Below are 27,761 nucleotides of genomic sequence, written 5' to 3'. Positions count from 1 at the left end.
ACCACTGACGCTTTATCCTCCCAAAAGATATATACTATTCCGGGGCCAGATGATCCCCTCCACCAATCCTAAGGACAGCACTATGGCTAATGTCCCTGGCAACTCCTACATTTTATTCACCAAATGTTCTAATACAAAGTCAACAAGCTTGACAGTAAAGGAGTTAAATGAGATAAACTATCTTTATCACAAGAAGTTTGTGGTCTCAAACATAAATGCCATAGTTCCTTAATTCTATGGATAGAGTCAACCTAATAAAACTTCTATTTAAGTTTGGGAGAAGTGAAAGACACTACATTAAATGCACAGCCATCAACTCTAATACACTTCTTGATTTCAGATAAGTTTAAATGTAAGTTTAAAAATATATAGGACTTGGAACTGGGAGGAAATACATTATACCATTTTAACAATGATCAAAGAAAACACCACCTCAGAAAGATGCAAAGGCCCAACGTGGTTTAATTCTAGAAAACACTCGAACAATTGTCTGTTCTCAAGACTGTGGCATAAGACCCAAAAAGACAGGTTCCTTAAATAGGTTACTAGCATGCCTTCACTATGGTTGCTTAGATTATCCTACCTCTATCAGAGCACCTCTCCCTATCTCCCTGCCACGCCCTGACTCAAAACCATCTTCAAAAACAGTCTGGATGAAAGAAAGGGCTCAATCCTTCAGGTTGCCCCTGCTCCCAATACGACCAGGCATGACCAATACGCACTGTATATCAGTGTATACACAGGATTGTCTTGGACAGCCTTCAGAACTTTTTCTACCCCATCCATATCCTGGTTCATTTAGGAAAAAAATGAAGACCCTCAAATGCTGTCATCAGCAATAGTTCTCCCAAAGCATCACTGGTAAGAAATCTAGTTTGGGAGAGCACTCCCAAAGACTCATTTTTCCAAGGAACACTTCCTACAAGAGGAAGACTGAGAACTCAAGAACTGTTATCATCACATAATGCTAAATGACAGACCAAGAAAAAATAACACTCACATCCTGGGATAAATGTCAATGAACCTCTGATTCTCCTCAGCTGATCTCCAACCTTGAATGGATGGCAAAGCAGTTTCAAAGTGGCATGGAGTACCCATTCCAAGTGACTGTAGATGGTAGCTTTGAGGCATACACATCTTAGGCAAAGAGGTGCTAATAGGCCTTCTCTTGAAACAACTTACTTTTGAGGGAGAAAAATGCTAGTTTGTTTTTTTTTTTGTTTTTTTGTTTTTTTTGAAAAACACTAGATCTTAGTGAGAGCCTTAGTCCCAGGTATCAGCGTCAATTTTGAGTAGAGACCTGGGTACAATTTTATCCACTGTGGTTTCTAAGAGATGAATAGTAACAGCACAAATTTCCACTGATGACAGGAACAGAAACTTTATAATCCTCTGACACTCTGCATTTTGTGTATCCACAAAACCTACCCTTCATTCTACTTTGAAATATCTGATCCAGCGAATGGCAAAGATATTTCATTTCCACTTCCAACTCTTCTTCGCTCAGAGTGACTACCTGACTACCATGCTGAGAAAAATTCTGAGACATATCCCAGGATCAAGAACACGTGCCATTCCGTGGGTTCGAGCCCCGCGTCGGGCTCTGGGCTGATGGCTCAGAGCCTGGAGCCTGTTTCCGATTCTGTGTCTCTCTCTCTCTTGGCCCCTCCCCCGTTCATGCTCTGTCTCTCTCTGTCCCAAAAATAAATAAAAAACGTTGAAAAAAAAATTAAAAAAAAAAAAAGAACACGTGCCAGACCAAATCAGGCAAGAGGAGACCCATTTGCCACCTCTGATATAATTCATCACCTAAAACGTACAGAGCTGTAACAAGCACTTTGAAAATGGGTAACTATGATGTATACTCAAATTTAAGAACCACTTTTCTGATAAATACTATAAATTCAGTAAAAAGATTAAAAAAAAAAAACCCTAGATTCTCTAACCTCCAACGCTATGCAAAAATTTACAATCAGAAAGCTATGCAGCCAGACCAAATTAAAGCTGCTCCCTGAAAAAAGGCCTTCATTGTCACTATTTTAATATTGTACCCTTCAGAGGGCACATGGCTGGCTCAGTCAGTAGAGCATTCAACTCTTGATCTCGGGGTTGTGAGTTCAAGCTCCATGTGGGGTGTAGAGACTACTTAAAATAAATGATTAAAAACACACATATATATTGTACCCTTCAATTTTTACAAAGGATCTAGGAGATAACCATTTCTATAACGTTTCAGTGGCTTTTCAAAACCACTGTAAAAGACATTGTTCGTTTAAGTTACTCAGCGTCCCTTAAATAAGGACCGACTTGATAAAGTCCTTCCAAGATTCAGTGCCAAGAAAGTTTCTTTTCGGAAGGACTTACATGCTGCTTCTCATCAGAAAATGAAAGTGTAGGACCTCGGACGCTAACCCTGACACTTGGAAGCTCAGAGCGAAGTTCAATGCTCAACTGCTGTAACTAACTCCGAGGTCCTTATTCACCCATCTTTACTTTTAAATGGTTTCTGATCTTTCAAAATTGTACTGTTTTGTTTCATATGCACTTTAATATTGCAAGTCTCCACAAGGTCTTTCTGGATCAAGGTGGGTTAAAAATTCCATTTCACAAAGCACTTTGCAGACACTAAAATTTAAGATGAAAACCACCTCAACTTGTGACTGTATTAAGCCCATGTAACAACTCTTAGGCACAAGTTTATTCAATCATTCAGAGACTTCTGCTACTCAGCTATTAGACTATTAAGCCTTCTAAGAGCAGTTGGCAGAAAATTTGAGGAGTAAGGGCTAACAAATGTGGCACAGATTTGGGCAACAGGAGACAAACAGAGTTCTCTCTTTCCCAACCAATGCAGATAACCAAGAACTGGATGTCCCTAGGGAAGCTCAGGAACGGAAATACCACCACCTAAAAATGCTAACACACAATACAATATAAACTCTTCAGAACCAGAGGGGTGAGGCGATGTGCTCAAGGTCTCACAGCTGTCAAGTGGCAGAGCCAACACTGGATGAAGTTCTACAAGCTCCTAAACTCCAGGAGAGCAGTTACAAGTACAAAGTCTCAAGCCACACTACCCGTGTTCTTGTTACAGACTGACCACACACTAATTAATCTATGAACTTGTGCAAATTACCCAAGCTTTCTGTACCTGTTTCCTCAAATGTAAAATGGAAATAATAGCCCTACCTCACATGGCTCTTTAAATGAGCTGTACGGAACACAAATAAAAGCATCTGGTGGTAGTAAAAATTCAAAATGTCAGTAACTGTCATTCCATTATATCTTCTACAATATCCACGTTTAACCTCCAGCAATTCCATTATCCACATTCTCTAGGCAGACACCAACACTTATTTTCTACAAAGTATCCCCAGTTTTGATTATCACCAACATTTTAGAAGTCAAACCTTTCATCCTTTTCCTTTCGAGACATCTTTCTATTATCAGCTTCAGAAAGTTTTCGAGTCACTTCTTTGGAAACTGCATCCTCCCTCTTCTGTGCTACTCTAGAAAATAAAAGAAAAAATGTTTCCACATGCTCCAGGAATGAATATCACACTATCTGAAACACTCTGTACTCATATTTTATATTGGCAACTACATGATACTTTACATTTCAAGAAACAATCTTGACAGAAAATGCCAAGTTTATTTTATTATAATAGCCAAATATTATAATAGAATTCAAGTATTTTATTTGTAATAAATATATAGCCAAATATAATAGAATTCAAGAACTTCTGAAATATAGTTTATTAGATATATGTTTTGAATTCTGCTTAAAAGGGTAATTTTCCAGGGCTCTTGGATGGCTCAGTCAGTTGAGTGTCCAACTCATGATTTCTATCATGATCCCAGGGTTGTGGGATGGAGCCCTGTGTAGGGCTGTGCACAGAGTAGGGCCTACTTAAGATTCTCTCCCTCCCCCTCTTGCCCCTCCCCTTGCTTGCACACTCTCTTGCTCTGGGGGGGGGGGGGGGAAGGGGGGGGATAATTTTCCAAAGTTTAGGTATTTAATGGGTAAACAAGTCAAATGCATTTATAAATTATTGTAACCCCATTTTGTTTATTTGTTAAATTTATTTGTTCAACAAATAAATTTGGTAAGGTATTAGCAAATGACATACCATTTCAATTCCAGTAAATAAAACTAGGCTTAAAAAAAACAAAGGAGAATTAGGGAAATAACACCTGTAACATATTAAAATAATGCTTTTAACTCCACTCCAGAGTCTAATTTCACTAAAAATGATACCACATGAGGGATTAACCATAGCACTTGTAATTAAATGAACCACTGGTTGTATCAAAAGATAATATATTATCAGCCAGAAAAGGCTAGAAGTGGTATTCAAAAGATCAGATCAGGGATGCTTGGGTGGCTCACTCAGTTGAGTGATGGACTCTTGATTTCAGTTCAGGTCATGATCTCATGGTTTGTGAGTTCAAGTCCCAATTGGGCTCTGCACTATCAGTGCAGAACCTGCTTGGGATTCTCTCTCTCCCTCTTTCTCTGCCCCTCCCTACTCATGCGCTTTCTCTTGCAAAAAATAAATATTAAAAAAAATTTTTTTTAAATATCAGATCAGAATCTTCAGTGACAAATCAAACAAAAAATTAAAATGTATATTCATCAGAAAATCTGTAAGGTGAACTTTATGAGATTGCTAGTGAAAGAGAGGATAAAATTTAACCTATGATAAAATGCAAAAAGCCTGCCAAAGTTTATGACATGTAAATTCAATATGGTATATTTTTGATAATATAGGAGACACTGGTTAGCCATAAATATAGAAGAACTAATATAAGCAAAATATACCAACAGTCCCACTATGAAAATGTTCAACATGATACTGAGATGTATTAAAAGCAACAGGATGTGGAACATAGAAATCTGTTCACTCTATGTTCAATTAATTAATCCCTTGTTACTGTGCTATATTTAGTTCTGGTCAGTGTATCAAGGAAAGATGTGGAGAAATTAGGATGGCTCCCTGAAAAGAAAGCCCAAGATCATTCAAGGCAATAGTTCTCAACATTTCTTTAACCACAGGGCTTCTGGGATACAAATTAAACACAAATTCCCAACTTCACTTGATTCATTATGTAAAAGTCCTGCTCTTAAGGGCAGAGACTCTGATCTCTGAACCTCTTTAGCAAACCAACTTCAAGTGTTTCTTGAACTTCACATAAGACCACTTTTTCTAAGGCCAGCAGATAAGAAATGGCTGTGGTTTACAGCAGAAACCTTTCTGAGATGAACAGAAAGAAAAAAATACACACAAGTATGTGTGTACACACACACACGCACGCACACACACACACACCATCAGGATGCTAGGACACAGGAACAAACTGTTTGCAAAAGAGTTAGCTACCTCCAAGCGTCTTTAGGACAGATCATCTGTCCATAGGACAAATCATCTCAAAGAGACCAAACCAGATTAACCAGTTAATTTCTCTTCTATATTCACCTAACAAACATATAACAACCTGTCAGGTTTATTATAACTCAAGAAGAAGCTCTATTCTCTTAGGGCTCTTAAAAAATAAATCTCACGCAGCACTGAATGCTCTGAAACAAAATGAGGGTCACTCCAGTGGCCCAGCAATCAGCCAAATGAGAGGACCTGCAAAATCAACTGATTTTCTTCTATTATTTTTTATCTATTTTAGAACCTCTCCAGAAAAAAAGAAAAATACCATCTATTTAATTTTTTCTTAATTTTTTGTTTACATTTATTTTTGAGAGACAGAGCATGAGCAGGGGAGGGGCAGAGGGAGAGGGAGACACAGAATCAGAAGCAGGCTCCAGACTCCGAGCTGTCAGCGTCTCGAACCCAAGAACCGTGAGATCACGAGCCGAAGTTGGACGCCCAACCGACTGAGCCGCCCAGGCACCCCCCATCTATTTAATTTCTTAAAGAAAAACATCTTTGCAAACTTTTTTTTTTTTTTAAGTCATTCCACTCAAAAAAAATTCCTACAGGCTCTCACCCTCAATGTCTCTGACACTGCACATAAACATTTGTTATGTGCTCAACACTATATACTCAACATATTATCCGTGTTATCATATTTAATCCTCACCATCTATGAGGCACCATTAGTATCCCCATTTTACATCTCAGGAATCCAATGACTAAAAAGATGAAATGTGTGCCGAAGGCTATATATGTAAGAACAGCAGAACTGGGGGGCACCTGGGTGGCTCAGCCAGTTAAGCATCAGACTCTTGATTTCGGCTGTCAGGATCTTGCAGTTTGCGAGATCAAGCCCCGTGTCCGGCTCCACACCGGCGGCAAGGAACCTGCTTGGGATTCTCTCTTTCCCTCTCTGCTCCTCTCTCTCAAAAATAAAGAAATAAAGTTAAAAAACAAAAAAACAAAAACAAACAAAACTGGGACTGGAATCCAGATTGTCAACACATAAGCTATCTTCCCTCTCCTACGAACAGCTACCCATACTCTGCCTCTTCCTGGGTCTTTGAGCTTTGACGCACCTTGTAAATCTGTAGCAGTTTCAATGTGAGTGGCAGGATTTAATATTAAATCAAAACTACAATTAAAGAAAACAATTCCACTATGAGAGAACCTATGAAATCAAGTCAGTAAGTCATTGAAATTTTACTGAGCTAAATGTACCATTAACTGTTGTAAGGGACATAAAAGACATGGCAGTGGCCCTTAAGAAGCCTAAAGCAGAAATGAGAAGGTAAAAAGACCATTAATTTTAATTCCAAAAAGGTTAATGAAAAATAACACCCAAAACAAGTCAAAAGATGTCAAGTCTCAAAGAACCGAATTCCAAGGACATCACAAAGCATGGGTCATACAGGGTGCCCAGGTCTGAGGCCTTCGCTATCCACAGATGGCCACACCTCACGAGAAAGACAGCCCAGAACAGCAGAGTCCAAGGTGGGCTGAAAACGGAATGGCAGTTGGTGAAGAGGGCTGCCAAGCAGAAAGATGACAAAGATGATCACTCTGCTGGTCTAGCAGAAAGGCAGTCACACAAACTTGAGCTCCTATGGGTCCGGAACAGCAGCAGAAAAGCTCTTGAAGCCACTGTCAGCCACTGAGACCATTTCTGGGCTTCTTACAATAAATCTCTGTTAATTAAGATCCTCTAAACATGTTTCTATTCCTTGTCACCCCAAGCCTAACATACGGACAACAAACTTAGAATTCGTATTATGTGTGATCCTAAGATAGAGGAAATAGGAGACTCTTTTACATTTTCACACACTTAGAAGAAAAACTGTAATTAGCATTAAATCTGTCAGAGTTTAAAAAAAAAAAAAAAAAAAAAGACCATTTCTTTCATGTCCAAAAGTAGTACATGGAGAACTCAGAACTATTCTTTGCAGAAAGAATTCCATTTGGCTTCAGAAATGTTAACTTACTTACTTGGTGGTTTGTTTTTCTGGAAGTTTATTTACTTATTTTGAGAGAGAGAGAGAGGGTGCGCATGCATGAGGAAGGGGCAGAGAGAGGGAGAGGGGCATGGAGGAGAGAATCCCAAGCAGGTTCTGCTGAGCAGGGCCTGATATGGGTCTCAGTCTCATGACGGCAAGATCACGACCTGAGCCTATGTTAAGAGTCACACATTTAAACAAGTGAGTCACCCAGTTGCTCCTGTTTTTCTGATAAACCCCATGATTAAGGCTAGTGCTTAACTGTTCGAATGTCTCCCTCAAAACCTACTTGGGTAACAATGTCAGAAGCATGGTCTCTGCTGCACTTAGTTAATAATTCTTTATAGCATTAGTATGCCTTCCCCCAAGTATATACAGCTCAAATTGATACTTCTTGAAAACAAGACATACAGGGGCGCCTGGGTGGCGCAGTCGGTTAAGCGTCCGACTTCAGCCAGGTCACGACCTCACGGTCCGTGAGTTCGAGCCCCGCGTCAGGCTCTGGGCTGACGGCTCAGAGCCTGGAGCCTGTTTCCGATTCTGTGTCTCCCTCTTTCTCTGACCCTCCCCCGTTCATGCTCTGTCTCTCTCTGTCCCAAAAATAAATAAACGTTGAAAAAAAAAAAAAAAGAAAAGAAAACAAGACATACAAATGGTCTTTAAGACATTCTTCTATATAAAAGTGCAACATGTAATATATACTTCAACTTGAGAAATATACTTACTTGTGCTTGAGAACAAATTTCACATTTTTGTATGCAAAGGCTACCAAATAAGTGCTTACTAAGGTCATCACACTATAGAGAACGGCAGACTGAATAAGATCCATATGCCATATTCGCCAATATAACCCTGAATGAAGATAGAAGGGAGGGGGTACAAAAAGGAACGAAACATTACCACCCAGCTACAAAGGCCTGCTCAATTAATTACAGTTAAGCCTATAAAATAGAGTCCAGGTTAGGAAATCCAATACAGTCAGTATATGTGGATCTTTAGAAGTGATAAAGTTACAGTCTCAAACTTTCCCAGCTCAGAAAACTTTAAAAACAGAACCTTCCCATTACTAGTCCAAATGAGATTTCTGCTTCTTCTGAAATGAGAATAAACTCAGGAGCAAAAACACACAAAAATCACAATTCACACTTCCCGTTTCAATCAGCAGGGTATTATTACTATACTAAGTATACAGCTGTTCCAAAACACCACGTGCAGTCCCAAGCCATAGTTTACATGCTGACGTGGCTATATGAAATCAAGGAGGCACAGAGCTCCACGACACGTTAAAGGCACGGTGGGATTTAAAAGGCCGAAAGAAAATAAATCTCGATTTAACTGCCTAACAAACGTGCAAGCAGGAGGAGAGACAGGATATTCAAATCCGGGAACCCCGAGCTATAGAACCAACTTTGCCCAAGTATGCAAAGTTCTTTCATCCAAGTGAGAATTCTAGAAATGACCTAATAGCATTAAAAAGTTTAAACCATTTAGAGCGCGGGCTCTTGGCATTGGTCCAAACTCTCTCACCAAATTAGGCAAACGACGTTCAGCAGCGTGAAGTGTTTCACCTAAAAGCTACAATTCTCGAGTCGAAGGTTAACGGGAATCTGACTCTCGCCTAATTCGTTAGTTTTTCCAAAATAATTAACGATAAAGTTTTAAAGCTCGTAACAGTAAACAACTGTGTGTGGGGGGAGGGGGGAACAGAGCAGGTCACACGTGCATGTAGCACAAAATCCTAATCCGGTCGTTTCCAGATTAGGGGCCGCCATCCCAGAACTAATGAATCACAATCTCTGGGAGCGGGTTCACAAGGGACTTTCCTGTGATGCCGCCCAGCCCCGTCCCCGACGAGAACACTGAGGCCCACAGAGTTTACACGCCTTCCCCGTGCTCTGGGAGAGCTGGAGACAGCCGCGGGCTAAATGCCCCAGCACTCACTCCCGCCAGTCCGCCGGGCCCTGCCACGTCCCCGCCCAGCCCGACCCGCTGACGGCCTGCCCGGCCCGCCAGTTCCCGGCGCTCACAGATGGGGATGGCGGACACGATGAAGGCGTTCCCAAAGAAGAGCGCGGAGGACTTGGCCGAGAGGTTGCGGCTGAAATCCTGCAGGAGCAGGTCCTCCTCAGATTGCTGCTTGGAGCCGCCTTTGGGAGCCATGGTGGAGCCGAGCCTCGAGCCTGGAAAGCCGAGCTGGCTGACGCCACTGGCACCGCCTCCGCGGTCGCCTTATCCACTAACGACCCGTCAGCGCTAAACGCGGAGGCGGGACTCGGCGCGGAGCGGGAGCAAACTTCCCCAGGATTGGCCACCGCTATGTACGTTTCCCGGCGTGATTGGGCAAGAGGGCCAGACTTCCGTATTCCTGGCCAGCCCCTTGGCTAGCCGGCTTCCTAAAGAAGGACGGGATTTGTAGTTTCGTGGGTGCTTTTTTTAATGAGCAAAACTTTATTGCCATTCCACTTCACAGGTGCCGTCACGCTTTCCAAGTCATTGGCGTTACAAACGAGGAAACTATTCTGGCCTCCAGTCATTCAGCCGGTCATTCAACAAACGTATACGGTTAGTATCCTCTGGGTATACCCAGCACTGGGGCACTGGAGGAGGAAGAGGAGAAAGATAAGTATGGATAAACACGTGTGAAATCCTTTCTTCTTTGCACATCCATTCTTTCATTAAATATCCTTAAAATCCTATGACATGCACCTCATCGTCCTCATTTTGCCGGTGAAGAACCTGAGGGTGAGAGACTGGCCGTGCTAGTCACCAGGGAGTAGTTGGTTCTTTTGAACAAAATAACAGGCTACCTTTTCACGAAAAAGAAGGCACTGTGGCTTTTAAGGAATTCGTGGTCTCACTGATGAATATTTAAAATGAGTCCAATACATTTACAAATTGCTACATTTTTATCACTTTATTTCGACTCAATCTTTGGAGTAATATGGTCTCCACAGCCATGCTAAATGAAACATGATGGTAAGAAAAGAACATGTTAGCTAGACAGGCCCCCTCTGAAGCTCAGAAAAAATGAATATGCCTATTAAAACAGGTAGATACCATTTTTAACTCATTACATTATCACTTTTTCTTTAAAAAATACTCAACCACTTCATACATAGAAAAAACTTTCATCTACATTACTAGCATCAGACAGACTTCCCCAACCTTCAGCTTCCCTATCAACAGGTAAGCAGATCTTTCATCTAAATTTTCTCCAAATTGCAGTTGACCTCCACGGTTTCCATTCTAATGGAGCTTTCTGTCTGTAACTTTTCAGTCTATTCTCTATAGAGGTACCCTAGTGAGTTTTCCTGAAATACAACTCTTTCATGTAAATGCCAGAAGTGTTCATCTCATGACTTTTTCAGAAACTTAAAAGTATTCATTTAAAAATATCTGCATGGGATGCCTGGATGGCTCAGTCCTTTAAGCATCTGACTTTGGCTGAGGTCATGATCTTACATTTCATGATTTCTAGCCCTCAATCAGGCTCTCTGCTGTCAGCGGGGAGCCCACTTCAGGTCCTCTGTCCCCCTTTCTCTCTGCCCCTCCCCCACTTGTGCAAGCTCACAAGCTCTCTCTCAAAAATGAATAAACATTAAACAAAATTTTAATAAAAATAAAAATATCTGCACTATGTCCTTTTTAAATGGTAAAATGCTCTTTTTTTATGCAATGGTGATGATAGAGAAGAAACTCATTTCTCTTCAACCTACTCCCCTCTCTCTAAGTTTTTTCTACTGAAGTACATCACACCATTTTCCACACCCATTTGCTTAGGCTAAAATGCTAGTTTTCAACACTAATTCCTTTCTTTCCCTCTCCATCTGTGACCAATTCATCAGCAAAACCTTTTGGATCTGTATAACTAGATTTCTTGTTTGTTTTTATTTTTTTTTTAATGTTTATTTTTACCCTCAAGTTAATTAGCATACAGTGTCGTCTTGGCTTCAGGAGTAGAATCCAGTGATTCATCTCTTACATATAACACTCCGTACTCATCCCAACATGTGCTTTCCTTAATGCCCATCACTCGTTTTCCCCACTCTCCCACCCCCATCAACCCTCAATTTGTTTTCTGTATTTAAGTCTTTTATGGTTTGCTCCCTGTTTTTATCTTATTTTTCCTTCCCTTACCCTATGAACATCTGTTAAGTTTCTCAGATTCCACAGATGAGTGAAATCATTTGATGTCTGTATTTCTTTGACTGACTTATTCCACTTAGCATTATACCCTCCAGTTCCATCCACATTGTTGCAAATGGCAAGATTTCATTCTTTTTATCACCCCGTAGTATTCTGTTGTGTATGTATGTGTACACACACACACACACACACACACACACGTGTGTGTATATATATACATCACATCTTCTTAATCCATTCATCAGTTGATGGACATTTGGGCTCTTTCCATAATTTGGCTATTGTTGATAGCACTGCTGTAAACATTGGGGTGCTTATGCCCCTTCAAATCAGCATGTTTATTTATTTTTGAGAGAGAGAGGGAGAAAGAGAACTCAACCAGAGGAAGGGCAGAGATAGAGAAGGAGACAGAGAATCCCAAGCAGGCTCCACACTGTCAGCACAGAGCCTGATATGGGGCTCAAACCCATGAACCTTGAGATCATGACCTGAGCCAAGATCCAGTTGGAGGCTTAACTGACTGAGCCACCCTTTTTTTTTTTTTTTTAGAGAGAACACAAGGGAGTGGGGGACAAGGGGCAGAGGGGAGGGGAGAGGGAGAGAGAGAGAGAGAGAGAGGGTGAGAGAGAGAGAAGCTTAAGCAGGCTTCATATTCATCATGGAGCCCATCACAGGGCTTGATCTCAGGATCACGAGATCATGACCGGAGCTAAAATCAAGAGTTGGAAGTTTAATTGACTGAGCCACCCAGGTGCCCCTTTTTTGCTCGTTATAAACCAAGGATATGAAAAGATAAAAGATAAAATCAGAAAACTATAAGATCAAAAAGGACAAAAATCATCAAGGTATTTAAAGGAAAAATCAGAAGAAAACAAACAATGATGAAATTAAAAAGAATTATACCTGAGAAAAATATTTAAACAAAATAGGAAAGATAAAAGTTTGAAATGTTAAGTAGATAAAACATGTTAAAGTTGAAATGATCAAAAGGAGCTGAGAATTAACACACTTTGTAAACCAAGAATAAAAACTAAAGATAATAAACAGGAAAGAATCTAAACTAGTAGGAATTTAAACTTTTTATAGGGGTAAGGTAAAGAGATATGTAAGCAAGATGCTTATGACAGAGAAGGTTGTTTGGTGATGGGAACAATGAAGACATGAAAATAGCACCCTTGAAGTGGTGGAGCAGTGTCTTCTACCAAGTGCAATCTAGTTCTTTTTGGAGAACTGCAAAATCTAAGGATCATCTGTATATGGCATATGTGGCAACGGCACATTGGACAAGCAGAGTAACAGTATGCTGAAAAACAGAGAGAAGGGTAGGCAAAAGTTCCATGCAAAGATCTGCAATATATTTTGGCCGTTTCAATACAGTTCACCTCTATGAGGGAACCAGATGGACTTGATCCGTATCATCTTGATTATAATCTGTGACTTTAGGTTTAACAGTTCCATTGTATTCCTTCACACTTAGATTGGGGGGTGGGGAGAGAAGGAGGGGGAAATTTAAAGTAGTATTTATTGCTGGGAGGAATATGGATAACAAATTTCTCTTGTCCACTACTGATGGCTTTCGGGAAGAAAATACAACAAGTTAAAAAATAATAGACTTTTCTTGTAACGGCCACTGCAAATTGCCTCGCCAGTAAAGAAGAACACAGCTTTCACTGGGACCTTATGAGAAATAACAGATGACTCATCATGGGCTACTCTGGGGTACGAGTGGAGAGGAGGAAGACCTCTATTATACAAAATCCATTTGAAATGCAAATCTCATCATGGAAATGATTTTTGAAAGAGGAGATGATACACTTATTGGTTTCTAGGTATAATATTTTAAAGTCCCACCTGAGAGATGATTTACTCAGCCAAATTACATATTTCAGGCACTGGTATGTGATTGAGTCATCGGTTCATCTATTCATTCAGCAAAGATTTATTGAGAAGCTACTATGTGAAAGGTACTGTGCTAGAGCCTAGAAAGATCCAAATAACAATCGTAATTATGATTATAATAACCAGTGTTAATATATTGAGTCTTTATTATACATCCAGCTCTATGCTAGGCTCTTCGTATGTCATCTAATTTAATTCTTCCAGCAACACTACGAGATATGTGTTATTATTATCCCTATTTCTCAGATGAAGAAACAGAGGCACAGATTGGTAAAGTAGCTTACCTAAGATCTCACAGCCAGTAATTGGTGGAGTCAAGTTATGAACCCCATGCAATATGATGCCAGTATGCACGCTCTTAACTACACAGGAGCTCTGGCCTCCTCTGTGCCAACAGAATCTCAAGATGTAGGTGCCTTCCCCCCTCCCCCACGAAGCCCCTTTTTTAGCAAACAACCAACGGTAGTTTCTTGTGTGCCAGTTGCCATGCAGAGTCACGTCGCACTGCACCTCTGGCCGGCACATCCTTGCATAAATAGGATCATGCCCCTAACACGTAGGCAAACCTCAGTGAGCAAGCCTGGGCTCTCACAGTGGAGTCTGTCTCAAGGAGTGTGAAAATAAGATCTCAGGAAGAAACACGATTGTTAGAGGAGTACAGAAACAGAGCCAACTAAGAAGAGATGGCAACTGTAAACCGTAACTCACCAGCAGCCATAAATTAAAGGAAGGGAAATTAGAGAGATGCTCAAAGGGCCTCAGGGCTTTCTCATTTCCCTCTGTAAGCCTGAACAACACTACCAACACCTGCAGTGAAGCAAAAACGCTCACTTCGGGGCACCTGGGTGGCTCAGTCAGTTGAGTGTCTAACTCTTGGTTTTGGCTCAGGTCACGATCTAAGGGTCATGGGATGGAGCCCAGCATCAGGTTCTGCGATGACAGCACAGAGCCTGCTTGGGATTCTCTGTCTCTCCCTCTCTCTCTGCCCCTCCCCTGCACTCTCTCTCTCTCCCCAAATGAATAAATAAACTTAAAAAAATTAAAATAAATGTATAAATTTATAAAAATAAATTAAAAATAAATTTCACTTCAAAAGTGAAAAACAACTAGAAATACAGTAAAATAAATAATACAAACATATTTTACATACAAATGAAAACAGATGAATAATTGTACTCCACATAACTTATCTAGTATTTATTGTCTCTTCCCCAAACTGTTTAAGACAAAGGTAACAAGATCAAATGCATACAAGATCCAGACAAGTAACCCTGACATAATAAGCTGGTCTCTGCCCAGCTTCCTGACACAGAACTCCTAAAATCCTTGGAATTACCTAAGCGATGGGGTGAGAGAAGGGTCTCACTTTTTTAAGCCCCTTTCAACCACACCTGAGCTTATGCTAATGTGCTGGCTCTTCCAGAATGGGGGCTTATGGCTCTAGAAACCAAACTCGAGATTAGAGAATTGGAACTCCCAGCCCCACTCCACCATCACCTCTGGGTTCAGAGAGCCTCTGCTGGGAAGGTGGGGTGTCCAGAGAAATCATTGTAGCCCTGTGCCTTTGCCTGAATATTTTGCCCTTATGCATCTTTTCTATTTGGGTGTTCCAGAGTTGTATCCTTTATAATAAAGCAGTAAATCATAAGTAAAGCAATTTCCTGAGTTCTGGGAGCTATTCTTACAAATTATCAAACTGGAGGAGGGAGTTGTGGGAGTCCTTGATCTTAGCCAGTTAATCAGAAGCATAGATGGGACATAGACAACTTGGGATTTGAGATTAGCATCTGATGTGGGCTTTAGTTTTGTGAGACTCAACCCTTAACCTATGAGGTCTAACTCCAGGCAGTTAGTGTCAGAATTGAGTGAGGGGCTCCTGGGGGCCCAGTTGGCTAAGAGTCTGAGTCTTGATTTTGGCTCAAGTCATGATCTCAGTTTGTAAGATCAAGCCCCACAACAGCCTGCGCTGACAACAGGGGGTCTGCTCGGGATTCTCTCCCTCTCTCTCCATCCCTTCCCCTGCTCTCATGTACTCTCTCTCTCAAAATAAGTAAATAAGCATTAAAAAAAAAAAAACAGAATTGAGTGAAACTTTAGGACACCCAGTTGGAGTCCACTGAAAATTAGAGAATAGTTTAGTGTGGAAAACCCACACATTGGTGTCAGAGTGTTGAAAGTAGAAGGAAATAGGTTTTTTCCTTTTATAACTGCAATAAGTGAATTGTGTAAGCCAAACACAACATGTTTGGGGGGTAATCTGCCCCATAAATTCCCAGATTTATGGAGACTTGAATGTATTCAATATAGGAGAAAAAAATTTCAAGGTGCTACAATGTGTGTGTTTTTCTACCCCACCAAGCAATTAACTCAGTTCTCCTCAGACACTGACCAAGGTGTTCCACAACCTGAACCCAATTCTGACACTATCAACCTGGGGATCATGCCAGATCTCTTGGGTTAAGGGCTCAGCCCCAGAAGACTGCCCCCACTTCAGATGCCAAACCAGCCACACATTGGAGGTTTTCATGACTCCCTCCTCAGGTTTGATTAATTTGCTAGAGCAGCTTACAGAACTCAGGAAAACAGTTTATTCACTAGATTACCAGTTTACTGAAAAGAATATTAAAGGCTACAAATGAACAAGATGAAAAGATACCTAGAGCAAGGTCCTGAACACAAGAGCTTCAGCCTCCATGGATTTAGGGGCTGGCACGGGGAAGTGTTCTGGCTCACCAACCTGGAAGCTCTTCAAACCCCCCTCCTTTGGGGTTTTTAATGCAGGTTGCATTACACAGGCATGGTTGATTAAATCATTGGCTGCTGGTGATTGATTCAACCTCCAGCCCCTCACCTGTCCCCAGAGGTCAGGGGGGTGGGACTGAACGGTCTAACCCTCTAATCGTGATTGGTTCCCCAGGCAAGCAGCCCCCATTCTTGGTTTACCTAGTGACTTTTCCAAAAGTCATCAACATAACAAAAGACATTTTCATTGCTCTCCACACTTGGGAAATCACAATATCACTGGTGTAATGCAAAAAGCCTCGCCATTCAGAAAGAAATGTTCCCATTTATAGAGACTGGTGGGGAATGTTGGCCCAGTAGGCTTGGCCCGGCCTCTTCTCCCATCCGTCAAACACATACCCTGCCATTGACAGGAAATGTCTGCCAGCTGGGTCTTTTGGTTTTTGTTTTTTAAAAAAGATGGGGTCTTGAGAACTCTAAATGCTCACTTTACCGTAGAACAGATGTTTTCTTACATTTATTTATTTTGAGAGAGAGAGAGAGCAGGGGAGGGGCAGAGAGCGAGGAAGAGACAGAATCCCAAGCAGGTTGGTTCTGCACTGTCAGCCCAGAGCCTGATGTGGAGCTCGAACCCATGGATTGTGAGATCATGACGTGAGCTGAAATCAAGAGTCAGATGCCTAACTGACTGAGCCACCTAGGTGCCCTTGTAGAACAGATTTTTAAATCAAATGAAGCATTAAGACATTTGAGGGACAAGCATTTCTCTTTGAGCTTGAGGTTTATGCTTTCCAAGATAAATATTGTTTTCCTTTTTAGCAAATACTGGTTGACCCATGTAAATTGGACACCACTTCTGAAGCAGTCAGAAAATCCTGTTTCTTTTTTGCCTAAGGATATTCATAAACTCAGTTACTTTTTTAAGAAAATGATACACATCTACAGAAAATATATTATCTTAATATCCACAGATAGAGGCCATAATACTTTAACTTCCCCTGGAATCTTCTAAATGTGAGACTTATCATACATACATCATCTATGCAGCACTGCAGGGCACAATAAAAATTAAGATTTGCACTGGAAATCAATTTTCTTTAGTTACACGTCTAACCTAAGCACTATGGCAACAGAACACAAGATAAAGTAGGTCACGAATTTCAACTAGAATGGCTTAGATGAAACAGAAGCTCAGTTGTAATGTGTTGCTCATCTTTTAGGGGTCTTTATTTAAAGAATTTAAAAATTCCTGTGTTTCACATGCCCCAGCCAATGTAATCTAACAACAATCTGGTAGATAAAAATTCAAAGACCAGATCTTCGAATGGGATTCATTCAATCTCAGTATTTGTCTCATATGGCTTGCCAATGAACTAGTAGGCTGCATCTTTATACACATAAATAGATGAAGAAGGGAATTCCAGGTAAAAGGAAGAGCTAGAGGAGTACACGGTCATGCAAGGGCACAGGATACTATTTGAGATCATTTTGGTGACGACCAAAGTCAGACACAATAAGGGAATCAAAGCGCTATAAGCATCAGGAATTATCAATGGTCTCCCGGAACCTAGCTGAATACATATGTCAGCTACCTCGGCTATTTTTACCCATGAAGTAAAATGAAATGAAGTTCTAATCCCTTTTACAGGATTTGCTTCTGGGGTATATATGGCCCTCTCTCTTACTCACCCATGTTGTTTATTCCAACTTCAACTCCCTCCTCTAGGACCTTTTCTGCACTAAATATCCTTTCCTCTTTTCCCTCTCTTTAATGAATAGAACTTATATGTCTTTAGAGTCAGAAAGATCTGTCTGTTTCATCTGCCAGAATAATAGCTGTGTGATCCTGGGCAAATTACCCACCTTCTCTGAGCCTCACTTTCCTCCCAAGGTTGCTGTGTGCATTAAATGAAACAAATAATATGAAGGCACATTCATAGGTCCCATCACCTAGCACTGTGCCTAGAATAGGAAGCTCTCAGCAATGGTAGTTAGTATCCTTCTCTCCTCTCTTCTCTCTTGATGTGTTGCCTCCTGCTCAGTTTATAAACCTGCCCAGCTGTCTCATTTCCTGAACACATGTGTGCACACACACACATACACACGCTTTCCCTCAACTCTGTGGCATGCTTAAACGTCCCCCCTGCCCTTCACTGCCAAAGAAAGAAGACTATGCTTGGAATCATTCAGGGCCTTACTTCCCACTCATTCTTTGCCACACTGACGCCTGAATTCTGCCTCCATCTCTCATCTGAATCTGCTCCAGGAATGCCTACTCTATTGCCCAAGCCAACATTGTTTGCTTAGTTTTTAGCCACTTAACCTGTCCTCAACATTTAGCACCATTGACCATCTTTTTTTTATGTTTATTTATTTATTTTGAGAGAGAGAGAGAGAGAGCATCTGCAAGCAGGGGAGGGGCAGAGAGAGAGAGAGAGAGAGAGAGAGAGAGAGAGAGAGAGAAAATCCCAAGCAAACTTCACATTCAGCACAGACCCCAACACAGGGCTCAAACCCACAACCCTGGGATCATGACCTGAGACGAAATCAAGAGTCAGATGCTCAACGAATTTAGCCACCCAGGAACCCCAGCACCATTGAACATCTTATCCTTCAGAACGTTCCTTTCTCTAGTCTCCATTCAACTGGAAGAGCCCCTGGTTCTGCCCCCATCCCTTTTTTCCCGCCTTTCTGATGGCTCCTTCCCTGACTCTGCACTGACTCCACTGCTCTTCCTGGCTCCTTGGAACAAATTTCCTACTCTTATGGATATGAAAGAGCCAAAGGGCAGAACCATGGTAATGCCAATTAGAGCCCTCAAAAGTAGAACCACACTAGCAATAATTTTGGCAACATGGAGATAACCTATTCATATAAGTCTTAAATTCTATGTTGCTCCCTAACAAAAAACTATCAGGAAACCTGAGATGATCTTTAAACTGCTCCATACCCCAGCAACACAGAACAAAGAGAGGGGAAGCCAGAAAACGTATCCAGAGCTTTACAGAGAGCACATTAGAGAATATTCTTCCTTGTCTTCCATTTCTACACAGATCAATACAGTAGCTGGTAGGAGCAGAAGTATCTAAAACTACACACATAACTGCTGAACACTGTATTTAAAGTCTGAGCTCCAACCAATTACAGAGAAGTTGAGCTTTTCCTGCAATTATTTTTAACACCCTAGATCCAAAGGAGTCTTCACTCTGTTGTATATCAGTTAGGCATCTTATACAGATGGTACAGAATCAGACAATAATGAACACAGAAAAATAACTGAAATTTCTCCTAACCACCTTTTGCAAGGGTTTCACCAATTCTCAATTAAGAAGGCATTAGAGTTAATACAAAAATTATGGTGTATATTACCACAGTTTGCCATACAGCTGGTTAATAACACAGGCCTTAGAGTAACACTGCCTTAGCTTTAATTCCACTCCTACTACTTATTGACTGTGTGAACTGGTAACGTTATTTGAAAACTCTCTAAGACTCTCTTTGGCTAATCTATTAATCAGGGGGAAACGATGGCATTTTTTCACAGGGATTTCGAAAAGATTAAATGAGAAAATGTACATAAAATACCTAGCACAATGCAAAACATGGTTTGCATTCGAGATATGGTATGTAAATATTTTTCTTGTGCTACATTCCCAGATTTAGCTCCTTCCTTTCTGAGAAATTCTGCTTTAATTGTTGGTAAATAAACAAATGTGTGCATGTGATGTATAGCTAAATTGGGAGATAAAGCAGGGGAAACTTGGCTGTAAGTAGACAGAATCATCTCTGTGAAGTTTACAAAGCCTCAGTTTCTGCCCAGAATAGAAATTGACCCCTGTTCACTCCTTCCTTCAGCAAAGATAGAGGGGACTTCGACCCTTGACCAGGGAAAAGGAGGAAAGGTGTAGAGTTTCTGACATCAAAGGGACAGGAATGAGGAAGAGTTGCCTTCTCAAACCCATTCTCCACCAAGTAACATTCTACTGCTTTATCATAATGTTTTTAGGTTTTTATTTTTATTTTTTTCAGTGATCTCCATACCCAACGTGGGGCTCAAACTCATGACCTCAAGATCAAGAGCCACGTGTTCTCCCAATTGAGCCATCCAGGCACCCCTATTTTATTAGTTATAAAATAATTCTGATTCTGAAAGTTGGAGAAGAAGCCAAAATCCAACCATGATTTCAAAACTCAGAGGTAACGACTATTAACACGTTGAAGCAATTTCTTTAGTAATTTCCTATGCATCTATTTACACACCTATAATTATAAAATAGTTGAGATCAGCACTGTATACAGTTTTGTCCACCCTTATAACTGTTCTATTATGAGCATTTTTCAATGTCACTGGAAGGTCTTCAAAATATTCTTTCTAGGGACTACAAAATTGTCCCTTGGATGAAAGTATTATAATTTGTGTATTTATTTTAATAACTCTTCTTATTTTCTAATCACAAAATAATTGCATATCCATTTACAAAATTAGAAAATGTAATGTGTAAATCACCCATAATCCTCCTGCTCAGATACAGGCGCTGTTAATATTTTGATATATTTCCTTCTAGTATTTTTCTGTGACTAGCTATTACATACTTAACATAATTGAGGTCATATTTTATGAGAATCTCTCTATGTCATTAACAATGCTTTCAAAACAATTTTTAGTGCTTTTAAAATATTAAATGATACATGTCTGATCTCACTCTCTTACTGGTAGGGAGGAAAGAAATTTCCGGCCAATAAAGACAGAAATGTCCAGAAATAGAGGGAAAAATTCTATATAAAACCATGCCCTCTAAGTCAAGAGTTTCTCTAAAAGGAATCCAGACTTACTTGGCATGCAGAAGCAAAGTGGTTGCTTCCAAAAGCCAGGTCATCAAATCCAAGGTAGGGTAACTGAGTCAGAACTCTTTAGTTATGAGTGACAGATCCCTTTCTCAAGTTTAGAAAAGAAAAAAATTAACAACAGAAAAAATTTTCTTTAAATAGAGATAAGCAGGGAAGGATGAAGGGAGGGAGGAAAGGGAGAAAATTGTTAACTGAGGAAAATAAAAACAATTTCCGTTACTGCTGAAAGAGTAACAGAAGCTCAAACAATGTCCTTAGGAGTTTCTTATTCGTTATCTCTCACCTCTCTTCATCTGTGTTGGTATCATTCTCTCCACCATGGACAATATGTGGATTCTCTTGAAAGAAAGCTGGTCATAAGACTCTCTGGCTTATCTTTATAGATCTTGATCCCTGAGGAAGAGATAGTAGTTTTTCTGGTGGCTTCTGAAGAACATTATCAGCAGGGATTCTGGTCACCTGAGCTGAACCCATCACTGTGGCCAGGAGGATAGAGTACCTGATTGGCCAAGTTGGTATCTGAGGACCACACTTAGTGGAGTGCAGGGGGCCAGTTCTACTAAACTGCAGGGCAGGAGAAGTAGGGTTCTCCAAACAAGGAAGAAATGCCGACAGTCATGTCCAAGCAGGTAACAGGTCAATGGTCGCAACATCGTAGGCGGCAGGATCCTGAGAGGGCAGAGAGGAGCAGTCTGGGAGTAATTCTGGGCCTGAGTGACCAAGTACATTCCTACATATTCAGGAGCCAAGAGCAGGAGGTGTGGCCATAATGGAGATGGGACATATGAATGTACTTTTATTTATTTAACTGCTCCATATTGTTTTTTATTTAAGCTTATTTATTTATTTATTTTGAGAGAGAGAAAGAGACCACAAGCAGGGGAGGCGCAGAGAGAGAGAGAGAGAGAGAGAGAGAGAGAGAGAGAGAGAGAGAGAATCCCAAGCAGGCTCCACACTGTCAGCATGGAGACTGATGTGGGGCTTGAACTCCTGAACCATTAGATCATGACCTGAGCCAAAATCAAGAGTCGGCTGCTTCACTGACTGAGCCACCCAGGTGCCCCCAATACTCCATATTGTTAAGTATTCTTCCAGGGTTCCCTTTTCATCAGTTACTATGCTAAGAACTTCCTTTTTCATTTATTTTACTATAATATTTATTCACTTATGGTATAAAATAAACACACGCTCATGAAAAAATACAGAAAGATAAATAAATACCTATATTTCTACTACCCAGGAGCAACCAAATTGTGTGTGTGGTTGTTTTATCTGTGCATTGTGTATATATATATATATATATATATATATATATATATATATACCTGCGCACATATACATATATGTCCACATACAAAATTGATATCATACTTCATGTAGAATTTCCATTCATGATTTTAGTTAAAGCTGAATTAGAAACATTTTAGGTAGTTGAATATCCTTTGATGTTAGCATTCTGATAGATATGTATTTCATCATATAACCTATCAGAAAATTTTAGCCACTTCTTGATTTGCAGACATTTAGGTTGTACCCATTTTTTTTCACTATTACAAGTAAGTCTATATTAGGTATAACTATTCATCTGCATCTCTGATTATTTCTTTAGCAGAGTCCTAGAAGTGGAGATATTGGGCCAAAGCATGGGCACAGTCTTAAGAATACAGTCACACAAATTGGCCTGGGGTCAGCTCTATCAAGGTTTAAGGTGAGAGGAAATGACAACATTTGGAAAGGCCCAACGTGGTCAGAATGGGGATGGTGGGAAGCCAAGAACTAACTGGAACATGAGGGCTGTAACATCGGCCCCACGGGGAAAAGACAAGATTTGTGTAGGTTGCCATTCAACGAGATCAAACCTTAACATAGGTGATGTGGGTTCTCATTTTAACTTACACAGCTGTCACAAGTGGATGGACCAATGGAAAAACAAATCCCTCTTCACCCCTTACCTCCATTTCACTTCTATGCTGGCTTGAGCCCCATCTGCCCTCAGAGAGAATTATCTCTACCAAGGAATGCAAGTAGAACAAAGTAGAGAATTTTATTTGCCAGAAATGTTCCATAGTCTTTTTTCCCACATCAGTCAAAAAGAGAGCAACACTCCCCAGAGGACTCTACAAACTCTGCTCTGTGGGAAACGAGAATAAATGGAGTTCTCCGGCCTTGTAGAGCAGACGGACAGAGTCGGCAATTAGGAACAGGAGTCCTGACAGGTTTGTGCAGCTCGGAATGGATCAATGGGTGAAGGAAGAGTTGGAGAGGGACCACTATGGGGAGCGGGGTGAGTAACAGAGACATTTAGGGGCTGCCATGAATACAGAGCTTTAGAAAAAAGAACTGTGGCCAAGGAGGATTCAGGGATGCTTTCTGTAAGGTGCCATATATTTGGTCTGGCTCTAAAAACCACCAACGTCAAAGATACACAAGAATCTTCAAGGCTTCCAGAGACAGATTTATGTTTTTTTTTGCGTGTGACTCTGCCCAGAAGATAGGCCACATGAAACCTAGGAAAAACTTTTAAAAGCAACCAAAACACAAGCCACCGTGTTTTCTTTGGAAAGGAATCTGGAGATTCTACAGGAGAAGATCTACAGGAGATCTTTGTAGAATTTTTAGAATTCTACAATTCTATAAATGTGTAGAATTTATTCGCTTCACTTTTTTTTTTCTCTCTGGTCCTTCACACACATGTTTAATACCTTTCTTTCTTTTTCTTTTTTTTTTTTTAATTTTTTTTTCAACTTTCATTTATTTTTGGGACAGAGAGAGACAGAGCATGAACGGGGGAGGGGCAGAGAGAGAGGGAGACACAGAATCGGAAACAGGCTCCAGGCTCTGAGCCATCAGCCCAGAGCCTGACGCGGGGCTCGAACTCACGGACCGCGAGATCGTGACCTGGCTGAAGTCGGACGCTTAACCGACTGCGCCACCCAGGCGCCCCAATACCTTTCTATTTTATAATTGGATTGACTCGCTATGTGAGTTTGGAAAAGGTATTCTGAAGTGTTCTCTGTAATTTTCTTTCCTCCCCTTACCACATTCTCCTAATTGAGGATAGCTTATTATGATGGCAAAGGCCTTGCTTTACTTTGTCCGGGTACAATCCATAGCCTCCATCCAGAGCTTTACACCTAGTGTTGCGATATACACACTTGCCAAGTTTTAGTGAAGGCAGAAAAAATAATGGGGGTTGCGAGTAGAAACTTTTCAATCACTAAAAACCCTGATTTGTCTTCGTTTATTCACCAAATCAACAAACACGGATGGAGGGTTTGGTACAGATAAAACTCATTTTTTCAGCCTGTTGTACAAAGTGCTGTTCTGTTCTCCCTCAAGAATGTGACTTTTCATCTGTTGATCATTTTAAAATTGGCTTGTAAGCAAAGCACAATGTAGAATAAAGAAGAAAGCAGAGTTTCCTCCTGATAAAGACTTGGCTTCCATTGTTGAAGGGCAGAAGAGGTCAGGTGGTGGTCTCCATTTCTAAAGAGCAAAGCACCCTCTTTGTGTTGAGATGTTTAAAATTCTTTAATCAAAAAGTGCTTTGGCCTGATAATTTAAGGTATGTATTTGATTTAGTTTATCTTATTTGAGGATGAAAGGAGAAAAGAAATGTGGTTCGGGAAGGGAAGAAGCCTTCTCAGGCCACTAGCCCCAAGACCAAAAAAAAAAAAAAAAAAAAAAAAAGTTAAGAACAGATACCTCAAAGGACCAGTGGTCTCAAAGACAAAAGGGACAGGGGTTTTAGGAGTTGACCCTTTGAGGATGCTCCCCTACACTGCAGTAAGAATCCCGATGGAGCAGACGGAAGCTAATAGAAGAGTTTGTAGCCTTCAATCTCCTTTCACCATGTTGGCTTTCCACCTCGAGCCTGGCACTCTGTTGGTCTCTCAGGCCACATGACAGCAAGCCCTTGACACCAATAAAGGAGTCATGGAAGGGAGAGAGCAGTGGAATGACCGACCCTCCCCTTTTGCCTGGGACTCTGGGTTTTAGCACTAAGGGTCCTGCATCCTGGGAAATCCCTCAGTTCCTTACAATTTTTTTGTCACAACTTCAGAATGTTCAAATTACATCTTCACAAGTACCAAGTCACTCCATTATAAAACCAGAAAGGCAGCGAGTATGGGACTGAATGACTGTGGGAAACGGGGAGAATCTCAGTCTGTGGAACACATTTGTAAACCTCTTGCTGCAAATGCAGGGGAGGCAGATCCTACATCATTTTTAGGAAGGCCACAATCGTAAAAGGATAGAGAATTTACCTTTTACTCACTTAAACATGTAGAATGCTGTTGACATTTTCTTTATTATTGATGTGTTTAAATCAGTGAAGTTTGTTGATTTGTTTTGGATTTAGAGGATATATTTACAAGGGATTTCATTGGTTAATTTACAACTATGTCCCCCCACGGCTTCCCATAGCTGCTCAACTTTGAATCCTTTTTTTTTTTTTTTTTTTGAATGTTCATTTATTTTGAGAGAGGGAGACAGGCTTCGAAGCAGGCTCCGCACTGAGAGCTGAAGAGCCTGATGCAGGGCTGGAACTCACGAACTGAACTGTGAGATCATGAGGTGAGCTAAAGTGGGGCGCTTAACCTACTGAGCCACCCGGGTGCCCCAACTTTGAATCCATCTAACCACATGGTATGAAGAATGTAAATCTCATGCTTAGGAAAGTACTGTTTTCCCATTTCTTAATGCTAAGAACCATCAGCTTCACATATTACTAACATACAAGTTCAGGGTTTCTAATAAATTAGGCACCCAACATTGCCAAATCCTTTCCATTCTTCTCCAAATGCCAAGCTCACCAGCCCTGCTCTCTTTCCTCTGATTCAAGAGGCTCATTAGAAGCCTGCCCTTTAAAAAAAAAAAAAAAGAAGCCTGCCCTTTGGGGCACCTGGGTGGCTCAGTCCGTTGGGCGTCCAACTTCAGCTCAGGTCATGATCTCGCAGTTCATGAATTCAACCCTTGCTTTGGGCTCTGTGCTGACAGCTCAGATCCTGGAGCCTGCTTTGGATTCTGTGTCTTCCTCTCTCTCTGCCCCTCCCCTGCTCGCTCACACGCTCTCTCTCTTTCTCTCTCTCTCTCAAAAATAAACATTAAAAAAAAAAAAAGCCTGCCCCTTTGCCATCCTGCTAGCAGAACCTCAACCCTGACTCCATCCACACCCCCGTCTCTCCCTTTCTCTTGCCAAAATGAAAGAATACTTCTTATTTCTAAGTGCATAGTCTACCTTCTACTCCGTCCTCACCTGCCTCCCAGGATGTCAATTATCATCACCTCTGCCTCCTTATATGGCTTCAGTTGTTCCTTCTGTATGGCTCTGTTCTTCCGCATTTATACGGGCTTAATTTGCTCCCATCTTTAAAAGATATTATTTCTCCATCCCAGTTGTTCTCAGCTCTGGCTATTCATTAGAATCAGCTGGGCACCTGTGAAAACTTTATCCTGGGAGGCTGCACCTCATGACAATTAAGTCAGAAACGACAGGGGTGGAACCCAGGTGTCAGAATGTTTTTAAAGCTCTCCAGGTGATTCCATTCTGCAGCCAGGCTTAAGAAACACTGATCTAACTTAACTATTCCTCCAGCTACCCCTATCTTCCTCATTGACTGTCATATTGACATGCCATCTCCTTTCTCTGACCCCCTCATTCATGCCTCTAGAAGCATAATCTGGCTCCTGCACCCTGCACTCCCCTGCCCCCCTCCACCTCAGATTCTTTCAGGGAAAATCATTGAACCTCGTAACAGAAACAGCACAATGCATGGGTACGTCCAAGACTCTGAATATTCTGTAAGAGGACTGCTTGAGTTGTGACTGTTCATAGATGGCTTGAGGGGACAAGCTGAGGGTTGTGGAGTAGGCAGAGTCTCCTGATTTCAGTCCAACGCCTCGCAAATAAGTAGGTCTGCTGAGTTGATTCCAAGTGAATTCTTTGGCGGAGAATAGGATAAATTGCATATATCTTCATTTGGAGAAGCTGACTCTAATAGCTAACAATACCGTATTGCACATTTGAATGTTGCTGAGAGAGTACATCGCAAATGTTCTCCTCATCAGAAAAAAAAAATGTAACTATGTGGGTTGATGGATGTAAACTTATTGTGGTGATCATTTTGCAATATAAACATTTATCAAATCAGAAAAAAAATGTAACTATGTGGGTTGATGGATGCAAACTTATTGTGGTGATCATTTTGCAATATAAACATTTATCAAATCATTATGTCGTACACCTAAAATTGACACAATGAGGCTTTTTTCATGTTTATTTATTTGAGAGGAAGAGAAAGTGAGAGAGTATGCACGCGCGTGGGGGATGGGCAGAGAGAGAGAGGGAAAGAGAGAATCCCAAGCAGGCTTGGTGCTGACAGCACAGAGCCCGATGCGAGGCTCCATCTCACGAACCTGTGAGATCACAACCTGAACCGAAATCAAGAGTTAAATGCTTAACCGGCTCAATCACCCAGGCACCCCAACACAATGTTATATATTAATTATGTCTCCGTAAAAAACAAAAATGGGAGAAGAATAAAGGAGAAATGCTGACTTCAATTCTGAAAGTCCTTAGACCTAAATATGACCTGAAAATCTTAAGTGTTTTAATTCTATAAACTAGTTTGAAATAAATGATCTTAATAAGAAGCCTTAGTATACCTGTTGAAAGATCTAGTATGTATTTATACATATTGTG

At 40.9% G+C, this 27,761-nt stretch overlaps 1 protein-coding gene and 1 long non-coding RNA gene across 3 annotated transcripts in view; one reads left to right on the top strand and one right to left on the bottom strand.

Moving 5' to 3' along the window:
- SSR3 (signal sequence receptor subunit 3) overlaps positions 1–9,648 on the bottom strand; it is an 11,693-nt gene extending 2,045 nt beyond the window's left edge. The window contains exons 1-3 of the mRNA XM_003991971.6: positions 9,448–9,648; positions 8,146–8,272; positions 3,411–3,509 (exon numbers count right to left, since the gene is read on the bottom strand). Of these exons, the coding sequence (XP_003992020.1) occupies positions 3,411–3,509; positions 8,146–8,272; positions 9,448–9,580 (359 nt within the window). The 5' untranslated portion in view covers positions 9,581–9,648. The remainder of the gene's footprint in view (positions 1–3,410; positions 3,510–8,145; positions 8,273–9,447) is intronic.
- Positions 9,649–9,780: 132 nt separating this feature from the next.
- LOC109491422 overlaps positions 9,781–27,761 on the top strand; it is a 37,080-nt gene continuing 19,099 nt past the window's right edge. For both annotated transcript variants that reach the window (XR_002144759.3, XR_006585369.1), the window contains exons 1-3: positions 9,781–9,982; positions 20,237–20,404; positions 22,665–22,763. This is a non-coding gene — a long non-coding RNA (uncharacterized LOC109491422). The remainder of the gene's footprint in view (positions 9,983–20,236; positions 20,405–22,664; positions 22,764–27,761) is intronic.

Source organism: Felis catus, chromosome C2 (genome assembly GCF_018350175.1).
Source record: "Felis catus isolate Fca126 chromosome C2, F.catus_Fca126_mat1.0, whole genome shotgun sequence".
Classification (NCBI taxonomy): Eukaryota; Metazoa; Chordata; class Mammalia; order Carnivora; family Felidae; genus Felis; species Felis catus.
Note: the sequence above shows the minus strand (reverse complement) of the source record. Positions and strands in the feature narration are given on the sequence as shown.